The sequence below is a fragment of the Physeter macrocephalus genome, chromosome 8, assembly GCF_002837175.3.
Source record: "Physeter macrocephalus isolate SW-GA chromosome 8, ASM283717v5, whole genome shotgun sequence".
Lineage (NCBI taxonomy): Eukaryota > Metazoa > Chordata > Mammalia > Artiodactyla > Physeteridae > Physeter > Physeter macrocephalus.
The window spans coordinates 116,780,548-116,792,514 of record NC_041221.1 but is presented as its reverse complement, the minus strand read 5'-3'; the positions used below and the strand labels follow the sequence as shown (position 1 = coordinate 116,792,514).

General features: G+C 38.6%; 1 protein-coding gene across 4 annotated transcripts in view; it reads right to left on the bottom strand.

The window, feature by feature from the left end:
• Nucleotides 1-1,671: 1,671 nt before the first annotated feature.
• The window catches only part of TNFAIP8 (TNF alpha induced protein 8), a 137,507-nt gene continuing 127,211 nt past the window's right edge, over nucleotides 1,672-11,967 (bottom strand). For all 4 annotated transcript variants that reach the window (XM_007119637.4, XM_007119636.3, XM_007119635.4 and 1 more), the window contains exon 2: nucleotides 1,672-3,391. In XM_007119637.4, coding sequence (XP_007119699.1) covers nucleotides 2,826-3,391 — 566 coding nt within the window. In that variant the 3' untranslated portion in view covers nucleotides 1,672-2,825. The remainder of the gene's footprint in view (nucleotides 3,392-11,967) is intronic.

Here is an 11,967-nt window from a genome sequence, read left to right as displayed (position 1 = left end):
TGAACTGAAGTTCCAGAAGGGACAGAAATTTGAGCCATGAGATGCCCCCAAATTAGCAGCCATGTTGAAAACTTCGTAAGATGTCTTTGTATAAAACCATACCCAGATCTTTACAGAATAGCTCAGACTTGTGTGATTTAAACACCTTCTAAAATGCCACTATGTGAAAATCCATTTCAGAAGCACACTGCCCACTCTTCTTTGAACTAACGATGTTTCTAGAATGGCTTTTATATATACCATCATTAAATGAAAATAAGCTTTTCTTAATATCCTGGTTTTGACACAAGTGCTATGTGACCTCAAGCAAATTCCCTAATTTCTCTTGCCTTAGTTTCCTCATCTGTAAAACGGTGAAGGTTGTGGCGGATATTAAATGAGTTACTGTGCCTGGCACATAATATCTACTCTGTAATGTCAGTTGTTAACACTAGCATTATCGCTCACCTATTATATTAACTCATAATGTTTGCAGAGAAGCCATCATCAAAAATTTTAAAAAACCAGTTATAATACAATTCATGATTTTTTTCCAAAATGTAAAAAGACTCAATTTTTCATAAGACCCTAAAATGACTATGAACTTGGCTCAAAATTATCTATCCTAAGCACATCTGCATTCTCTCCAGCTTTCCACCCCAAATAAATTCATGCACAAGGGGAGTCCTGTTGCATCAGAAATGAACTTGCTGATCAAGACTGTCACTGATCCTTCTGAGGCATGCCTTCCAGGTACAGGATTGGTGAGGAGATGGGTTCCCTCCAGAAGATGATGCTGAGAGAGGGAAGCAAATAGGCTTTCCTCCTTCAGGATACTCCTCACTGCCTTCCTTCTGTGTGAAATTAAGGACTGCTCTTCCCCTCCCCCGTGCACATCTGACTGCTAGTCTGAAGGCACAACTCTATGATCCAAAAGGGCCCAGACTGATTTAAATTTATCCCTAGGTCCTCTCTCTCTCGTTGGTCCTGTCTATAGCTAGAGATGAGCAAGAAGCACCCCACCAACTGCCCGAGCACTCTGTTTTCCACACTCCCTCTGCTGAGGGAATCTGGTAGAGTAGAATTCACCAGATCAGTAGCTTCCACAGAACACAGGTTAGGTTTTCCCAAGTGAGGAAAGCAGAGCTGGTCAAGAAAGGCTGCTAAACTAAATTTAGAAGCTATTTAGCAGGCTCTGAAGCTAGAAAGATCAATTCTGCAATCACTATGCTATTGCTAACTCACAGTGGTCACCTACCGGCCTTGGGAAGTGAGGATAGTAATTTCAGTTCAAGTCTTGGTGTCAGGATTTAATATCAAACAGGGAGATACTCTTTGCCTCTGCTGCTTGACTCAGATAAGCACTTGAGAGTCCCAGAGAAAGTTACCACCTCCTTTAGGCTGTAGTGGGTTAAAGAAGATCTCAACCTCTGGAATATTTAGTTGTAGGGCCTTTCCTGGTGAGCTATTATTTTAACATCAGTATTCTGGGAGGCAGGCAAATTCAAGGCAGAAGAGTACATTAAATCACAGACAGGGACATTGCAAATATTTAGCGCTAATGACTGAGTCTGTTATTTCCTAGGTGAGATAGTTGGCCAGCAGCTTTCTATTTTTTTTTTTTTTTTACAAAATAAGCAAATGCTTACTTTATCATTCACACATAAAATTATATAGAAACAACACACAAACTGCTTGGAATGCAAATATTCTTTGGTTTACTCATCAAAATAGCAAATAACAAAATAGCAAAAACCTTATCAGTTAAATAAAAAAGTGACATTCTTTATTTACCTATCAAACCTTACTAAACATTGAAATGCATTCATTTTCATTCCCATGTTCTTCTGGCAATATCCTGTCTTCCCTTTTGCCTTTCATCCCCCTAAATTAAATTATTCTGATGGGCTCATCTCTAAGGTAAAGATTGTTTTATCATTCTTAAAACCACTTACTTTTTATTGTCCCAATATCGGGAATGATCTAGATTTCCTCTTTGTCTCTTACATTTAAAACAGATCTGAAAAATGGAGATTCCGTTAGCACATTTTCAAGATGACGTAAGTTAAGCCCTCAGCAAACATTTCAAGGCAGTGGTATGCCATTTGGGGGAATTTTCATGTTTTGGGAAGTATTACTGTTGGTACTGAAAAACAGGACTCGATTCCAGAAGCATAGTCTTATGTTAGACATTATTCATAATGTCAAATACAATTGGTTTCTACAATATTGATTTCAGAGAAGCAGTTTTCTATTTTTCTGAAGGTTCAATTTGACTGCCTTAATTCTTGAATCTTAATTCTTAATTAAGATGGAATTCTTGAATGTCAATGACAAAGTCTTTAACAAAAGAATTTTTAGCAAAAGGTAAACTTGAAAATGGAATTGTTTCAAAAGGATAAATGACAGTAAGAGAGAGCTCTTGGCTTTTTAAAAGAGGTACACATACATAGTAAGGAATAAAGATGAATCAAAATACACAATTCGGTACATGACAGAAATATCCAATGTGCCCCCAACATAACAACTGCCCTAAAAAAGATGTCTTGAGGTTTGGAGCCACACGTATCTTTCTTTATATAACTCTATATCTGCATCATGCAACCATACATCTCCCCGTGATCTGCTAACTGCTGGGAAGATTTTTACCAGAATATTTGGCAATATGCTTTGCTTCAACTAAAACAAGCCTCATAAAACATTATCATTAATGTCTGACAACTGAATTGGGCAAAGTCTTTCCGAAATATGTGTAATCTTTAAAACATTATTATTTTTTTCTTCATAAATCAGCAGTGCTCCATCTTCAAATAAATCATGAGCCGTCACAATCTCAAATCACATGCTCATATGTTCTCTTCATCTAACATTTTGTTGATGCCATCACACAGTTTTTGTAAGTGGGGTTTAAAATTTCCAAAGGGATTATACAAGGCAGCCAAGAAATCACAATCTGAAAAATGATCAAAGACATTATTAACCCGTCCATGTGACTTGGCGGTAAGGTGACGCTGGATGATCTGGTGGAGCATCTCTCTACACTCATTTAACAGCCTGGATAACACATTCCGGTCAAAGGTGAAATCCACCTGATGGAAACTGACCACGGTCATAGCAAGTTGATGAACTTTCTTCTTGAATTTCTCCATCAGTGCTAGCTCATCTTGGTTAAACTGATTATTCCTGTAAAGAATGGCCAGCTTGATGACTGTTTTGATGAGGTTTTTGATGATTTTCTCTGCCTCCTTCTTGTTCTGGGTGTACTCCTTGGTCACCCTGTAGAGCTCATCCAGCACTTCGCTGCTTGTGTCATCGATTAAGGTGGTAGCGATGGATTTGGACGCCATTTTACCCAAGATCTTCTTTTGTGCCTGAACGGCCAGGTTTTTGGAATTAAAGACATCTGTGGCCACTGAAAACAAAGGGGAGGAGGAGGATAAAAATTCAGTAAATATCAGCAAGAGAAGCAAATTAAAAATCTCATTAGAAGGAGTATTTTCCTTCCCATTTTTCCACTCTACGGTTTGCCTCCCATCTACTGACATTAGTTTCTGTTCAGAAAAGAACTAAAATAATTCTCCTACATTTTGGGGAATTAGGTTCTCATTGGTGAAATTAATGGGTGGTTGTGCACAATCTTTAAGGTTTTTTGGCAATTCAAGTGTTTTACACCTTCTGCTTTGTAGCCAATACTTTGTTTAGAAGTTTAAGGGCTCTGGGGGTGGGGGTGGGGGTGGGGGAGGGATAAATCAGGAGCTTGGGATTAACATATACACCCCACTATATATAAAATAGATAACCAACAAGGACCTACTGTATAGCACAGGGAACTCTACTCCGTATTCTGTAATAATATGGGGAAAAAAATCTGAAAAAGAATTAATATATGTATATGTATAACTGAGTCACTTTGCTGCACACCTGGAACTAATACAACACTGTAAATCAACTATACTCCAATAAAATTTGTAAAAATGCTAAAATTAAAAAAAAAGAAGTTAAAGGGCTCTGATTATAAAGATAGTATGTCTCAAGAGGCAGTAAGTTTTTATGTAATTTTCCCCTAGTTTTAATTTTATAAGAATTACATAAGGAACATAAAATCAACTCTACAATTGTTCTCTGAGCAACAGTAACCAAGAATGATTTGTAGAAACCCATTTAAATGTAAGACGAGGGCTTCCCTGGTGGCGCGGTGGTTTGAGAATCCGCCTGCCGATGAAGGGGACGCGGGTTCGTGCCCCGGTCCGGGAGGATCCCACATGCCGCGGAGCGGCTGGGCCCGTGAGCCATGGCCGCTGAGCCTGTGCGTCCGGAGCCTGTGCTCCGCAACGGGAGAGGCCACAGCAGTGAGACAAAATCCTCCCCCACTCTGTGCATGCTGCTTCACTACAACTGTGCTTTCTCCCTCTTCTCCTAGGTGCCTGGGTGTTGGAAAGCAGTCATTCAGTAATGAAAGATGAAAGGCTTAAAAATACAGATATGTAGGAATGAGTCAGGGCATCAATGATATTTTAGAAATAATTAGGAAATTATTTCTAGTTTGAACAGGTTAGCCACATTAGAAAACAAAAAGGTAGCCGCTCCCAAATCCAGGCTGGGAAGGTACATAAGAGAGTAACTTCCTCAATGTGGAACTGCCATGTCAGATTTGAAATTTGGGCCAAAGTAGCTCATGGTATATAGTACAGGTAGCCGCCAAGTGATTCCTAATGACCAGGATGTCATTCAGAACTGTACACGGCCATACACCCTGAAAGAAAATCTTGATTGAACTAGAAATGGTGCCCTCATAAATGTTGATATTTAAACTTGTGAAACATGAACTGAAACTGCAGAAGAACTGAAACTGATTTTGAGAAAGAAAAGGAAAGTGAAAAATCATGAGAAATAGCCAACTTGACAAAGAAAGTTTCCAAGATTTTAATACTTTCATCATTTAAGCAGCAGTCCATTTCTATTGCTACCCCTCAATGGTTTGCAAGAGTGTATGGCTTCACACTAAAGAATTTACGTCAAAACGAACGGCACACGTGTAGTTATTTAATATTAATATTACCATATTAAGACCAGGGACGATCTTCCATGACTCAACTTAAGACACAGACCTCTACAAATAATAAACCTTATTTATATAGGAAGGGACGCCCCAAAACTTTCAGATACACAGTAACCAACTAGGATTTCAGGAATTTATTTTATATAAAGTTGAAAGTTTATTGTTTTTAATTGATTAGAGTGTGGCACAGTCTACAAACATCCCATCTGGGATTTACTGCAATGCTTATTAAATGGCGATACTGTACATTGTGAAATAATCGAAACCAGAGGGAGATGGGTTCGAAAGATTCCCGTGCTCCTTTTTCCAAGGCTGGACTTGCAAGTTCGTATGTCTTTTATGCTAGTTTTCTTATTAAATCTAAATTTTCCATGTAATTGCAAGCATAAAGACAAAATAAAATAACTCTATGGTGCAGCACTTTAACTTCTCGCAAGAGAAAGGCGGCTGCCAACTAAGCAAGATCATTCTCCATTTACTAGGAACCCAAACTAATCCAGAACAGAGAAGTTGACCTCTGAGGCTTTCACATTTGTTTCAGAGGAACTTCAAACCCCGCTCTAGAAACACAGCAACAGCTTCATACTTTCATTTTGTCCTTTGGATTATATCCAATACAGTCATCTTTGAAAATGAGGATGAAACTCTTTCTCCCCCTCCTCGGGGAAGACATGCATGCTGTAGATTTCTTTCCTAGCATTAGTGAAGGCTTTTTCAAAGCCAACTGGGAGCTGTGGCTGAGAGTTGCTGGCCAGGACTGTGTGGTCTGTGATCATGAAATATGATTATTTTTTTCCTTGCAAATTAACTGCCTTTAGCCATTCCTGCTCAGGCTTGTCAGTTTCACATCCTCCACTACATCGATTATATTTCTGGTGTATCTCACAGCTAGTCCTGGACCAAGTTTTTCTCCTTCACAGTCCTCACCCCTGTGTGATCTCAACCACTTCCATGGCTTCAGATACCACCCATGTGCCAATGACTCCCACAGTTATAACTCAGCCCTGACCTCCTTTCTGGACTCATTTTGCAAATGCACTCAAGGTTTTTCTTTTCCTTGGCTATTTTGCAGGCATCGCAAATATACCATGTCCAAAACTGAATCATCGATTCCCTCCTGCCCCCCAAGTGCTCCTCCTCCATTCTTTACTATCTTAATTAATAGCATCCCTTTCCATCCTTGTGCTCAAGTCAGAGACCTGGGAGTCGTCCACTATACCATCCCCTCCCTTACCCAGTCCATTACCAAGTTCTTTCCATCCTACCTTCCTCCAGTTCTCTAAATTCTATCCACTTCCCTCCATCTCCATGGACAACAGCCCAGTCCAAGCCCCTTTCCAATCTCTTCCCATGTAGCAGCCAGGGTTTTTAAAAATGGAAATTAGAAAATGATGCTTCGCTTAAATTCTTTGCTAACCATCGCACTTCCTTGTTCCTGAAATCCTCATCATTTGCTTACATTTTCATTGTCTGCCTTCCTTTAATAGAATCTAAGCACTTGGAGAGCAGAAGTTGTAAAACTTATTCACTGTGTCGTCCCCTGGACCTACGAGGGTGCCTGGTACACGGCACTTCTGACAGAAGCAGAAGTCAACTGCCCTCCTCTCTTCACTGTACTTAAATACTTCTCTGTGAAAACATGCTGACGTGCAAAATGAGAGTTCTAAATACATATGTGGGTGTTTGTTTGTTTGTTTTAAAAGCCAGAGAAACAGATATTTGCTTTACCTGGTTAAATATGTGGTTTTCTTCCTTTGAAGTGTACCTCAGAGTGTGGTTTCTCCTACTGTCATAAATCAGTTCTTTTAAAGAGGAAAGATTTAGCAATCCAAGTGTCCATTGACAGATGAATGGATAGAGAAGATGTGGCATATGTACACTATGGAATATTACGCAACCATAAAAATAATGAAACACTGCCATTTGCAGCAACATGGATGGACCTAGAGATTATCATACCAAGTGAAGTCAGACAGAGAAATATGAATATCATAAGATATCACTTATATGTGGAATCTAAAAAAAGTGATATAAATGAATTTATTTACAAAACAGAAATAGACTCACAGACATAGAAAATAAACTTATGGTTACCAGAGGGGATGGGGTGGGGAGATAAATTAGGAGTTTGGGATTAACATATACACACTACTATGTATAAAAGAGATAAACAACAAGGACCTACTGTATAGCACAGGGAACTATATTCAATGTCTTATAACAACCTACAATGGAAAATAACCTGACATATATATATATATATAAATATATATATATATAAAACTGAATCATTGTACTGTACACTTGAAGCTAACACAACACTGTAAATTAACTATACTTTAATTTAAAAAATGCAAATGTAAAAAAAATAAAGAGGAAAGATTTATTATGTACGAGAAAACATCAAAGGACAGTAATACAAATATTTAGCATAAAAGCAGGGTACAGTGGTTCTGACTTGAGCTACAGTGGAAGATTAAACACAGGCCCACCTCTCCCTCTGTCTGGATCTATGATGAAAAACACGTAACCAAAGGTATGCCCAGGAAGCAACTAAGATGTATGAATAGGAGATGTTCTCAAAGAAGAAAGTGCTGGAAGTACTGATTCACTTGTGTTTAAAAATATCCATGTATGCTGTTGACTAATGAAAAATGATACCTTATATCAAAAACATACAAAGGATTACCACTACATCAAAACCACTTAAGACTGTTTCCAGAAATACGTGCGAATGTTATTTGACATCTACTTATCTCACTGCCCCTCCTCTACGTCTTTACATCGCCTTTCTTGGCTTAATCAAACAGTCCACTTCAGCAACGTTTGCTGTAAGGCAAACTGATATTTAGGGAATCCTGCTTTTAGCATCAACAATTATAAATCTGGAGATAAACACTGATGTCATAGTTATAATGACCCTGTATAAAAGAATAAAAGTGCTTAGAAGGGGGAAAAACCCCAAAACCTTTTCAGGACATTAATTAATGAAAAACTATAGTTCTCTGATATTAACAAGAATTACCCATAATATTACCCCAGTTAAGAAAATGCTAATATAGTGAAATACTCAAGTCACTTTCTTTACAACCTCACCATCAAATACATAATTTTTTCACCCATCAAATTTGTTATACTTGGAACTTTTAAACAGTGACTACAGATGCACATATATGTCATTGCTAATTCTTGCCTAGTTAAAATTTGATCCAGTGGGCCCAGTAGTAGGAATGATGGAAAAGAAAACAATTTGAAGAGCATGACTGGCTGTTTCGGTCTGTTAGTAAAAGTTCTTTAAACAAATATATAAAACCTTAGCTCTCTTGCATTTGAATTACTCCAAATCTAAATGGGGCTTAGTAAAAAGACAGCTTTGGGGATAAGAAAGGGGCCATAACCAACAGTAAACACTGTCACAAGAAGTTAAACAGCTAAGAGTTGACCCCCCCTACATTGGGATTTGGTAGTGCTCCAGGAGAAAAGCAAGGAATTGTTGGGACACTGCTGATATATGTGTGACACTAGCCTCCACACTCAAAAATTCCAAAGTGGGAAATTCAACAGGATAGAGAAGAAACAAAAAACCAAAAAAAAAAAAAAAAAGAAAGAAAAAGAGAGTGAGGGTGGGGAGAGGGCCATTATTAGCAGAAGCAGCAGAGATTCAAACTATGAGAGGGGCTGACCCTGGAAGGACCAGAAGAAATGACCATGGCAGCAAGCTGGAGACAATCTTATCCAGAGAGAAAAAGACAAGTGCCAGGACCCTTAATCCCCAATCGCCCTCAGGTCACAGATGGAGACCCTAACACAAAAGAACATAGTCTTGAGAAAATCAATACATCTAAGGTCCTTAACCTGATGGCAAATGCAAATTTGGGTGTGTATGCATTTTCCTGACCCCAAGTGGTTGAAAACCAATGGTATGCCTCATCACAGGGACAAGCTAAGTCATTCACTCTGTGTCTCCTACCACCTTCAGAAAAGTACATGCTCATTTAAAAAGTCAACATATTAAAGAAGACAAATGTCAGGGAAGGTGGTGACTTTAAAAAGGGCTGAAAAAGAAAAAAAAAAAAATCACTGGATGGTTTTCAATGGAGTACTGGGAATTGTAAAGCACCCCCTTGCAGATTCCTTTCCTTGTTCTTCACGTAGCTATTTCACAACTCTGTAAGTAAATCTGGTAGTGCAAATGGCTCTTTTCCACAGAGATACAAATAAATTCTGCCTAGTGAAGGTGCAATTGCTTCCTCATTTTCTTGTCTGCCTGTGTTACACTTGGCATTCTCCTTTGAAACGATTATAAGAGCTTACTGTTCATTAGTTAACGAGTTAAGTAAAATCTTCGACATGTCCCTTTTGTATTTTTATGAGAGTCATGAGTTGATCTCCTTAAAAACATATCCTTTAACACATATTACAATTTTTTCATCAAAATCATATAAAGTAAAACAAAACAAACCAAAACAAAACTGCAGTACATATAACCCTTTAGTGAGAACTAGTACACATTTCCTGTGGCAACTAGCTTCCCCAGGGTCCTGGAAAAGAAGAGTGTACTTATAAAAGTCCAATATTCCACAGCTGATGGTTCCATGAACTGCCATACTGCTCAGGGATATTACTGAGACTCAGTTTCCCCATCTACAAGATGGGAATAATGATCCCCACCTCTTGGAGCGGTTGCAAAGATAAATAGACATGGAGCACAGAGGAGGATCTCACAGAATACCCGTCACTGAACAGCTCTCTCCACAGGTTTGTTTAAAGAAGTCAACAAATTAAACTTCAAATACCTTTGAGGTTCTCTGGTACTGAATGACATTTGGTGAAAATTAATCAACTCCTTCCGGAAGTAACATGGAGCTTAGAAATGCAAAATGTCAGACGGTTGTGTGAAAACAAAGACCTCACACAGTTTGGTGAATAACGAGTTATAGATCCTTTCCATGATGACATTAAAAAAACTAACATATATTAAAATTTCCTTTATCAGGGAATTTCTCTTTTTCTTAGGTGTTGAATCTGTTGTTAGCAGTAGATTCAGTACCACAAGGACTGTGATAGGTAACACAAGTGTATTTCATCTAGAGAAAACTGGCCCCTGGAGAACAGAATTGAAGCACCCCACAAAAAGACAAACAGTATCAGCATCCATACAAAGGAAACAATGTAAAGGAAGTGGGCCACATATAAAGCCAAAGTGAAAACCCACGGGTGGCCAACAAGATTACTCCATGAAGTCATAGCTTCTCGCGCAGACTTCCCAAAGCTTCCCAGAGAACTAGAGACCCAAAGGCAGGGCTTCCTGCCAAGTTAGAACAGCATGGATGGAAACAAAAGATCAAGGTTGAGAGTCCTGGGTGGTAGACTTGGGTGCAATTTAATTTCTTTGAATCTGTTTTCTCATCTGTTAAGCAGGGCATCACTTCAGGGTGGTATGGCTTAAGTGAGAGTTACTGAGTTACAAATCAGAAAACCCCCAGCAGCATGCTGGGCTCATGACGACAGACCACAACTGCACTGAGTTTTGCTCCCTTATTTAATACACTTGAGATAGAGAAGCAGGAATTCAAATCCAATATTTACACACACTGTATTCTTTCTACTCATTTCTCTTTATATCTTCATTTTCCAAATTTGTGGACAAGAGGAATTATGTCCTAAAGAAGACACTATGAAGGTTTTCCCCCGTGTGACCTTGGGCTGTTTTTGTTGCTTGAATTCTAGAATCTTTTCATCACGATTTTGGGTTCAACTGTGTGTCTTTGATTCCTGTGGCTTACTTTTGTGATGATTTTGAAATTGAAAATGTCATTTCCTAAGTTTCAACACCTTTAACGTCATATTAGATTCCATCTCTGCTTTTTTTTTTTTTTCTTTTTCTTTTTTTTTGGTTAATTTGCTCCAGGAATCATGATGCCTTGACTGCTTTCTGGAAGGCATAAACTCTGACAAGATATCCCTGCCGCCTCTAGGTGCACTAATACCAGGATTGGAAGAAAGTTTGATGATATTTATATGAAGTGGTATGGTTGGATCCCACGGAATGTCAGTCTTGTAAATATTAGAAAAGAGGTTACAGGAATAGAAATGAGCTTTGTGGTTACTCAGAGTGAGAGGCTTACAGTCATGAGAACCCACTGGCTAGCCACCATATTTTGAACTTATACTACATTATCCCCAGAACTGCCTAGAATATGCATTATCTTATTGAAATTTCACAACAATCCCAAGAGGGAGGTTGTCACTATCCCCATATACAGGTACGGTAACGGAGGCCCAGAGAAATTAAGTTGCTTTCTCAAGGCCACACAGTCAGTAAGTCGAAGAGAGGAACTTGATCCCAGATAGGTCCAATTCCAAGCTATTCTCTTAAGAATTATGTTACAACACACAAGCATAAAAAAAGCTCTCTCTTGAAGTAAAAAAAGAACTAATGATATTTGGCTAAGTGAAGTGAAATAAAAGAAAAAAAAAGTGACCAGGTCTCCCTTGGAGGAAAGACATCGATTCCATAAGGTAGATCAACCCAGCTGGGCTTGAAATAGCCTGTATTTCCAGGGAAAACTCAGAATAGTTTTAAAACATTAAAAAAAATAATATGCTTACGTTACTCAAAAGCCAGAGTGTAAATATTTAAAGTGAGAAGTCTCTCTCAGCTTTGCCACCACTACACAGTACTGATGCCAACCACTGCTGCCCAGAGGTAACAACTATTTTTAGACTTTTGGTATCCTTTCAGAGTTGCTGTCTCTTCTGCATAGATAAGCATATATATGAATAGACAGATTCTGAGCAAGGTGAAGAAGTCTTAAAGGCTTGCAATTCTTAAGAAATGCTACTTTTTTTTTTTTTTTTTTTTTTTTTTTGCGGTACGCGGGCCTCTCACTGCCGTAGCCTCCCCCTTTGCGGAGCACAGGCTCCGG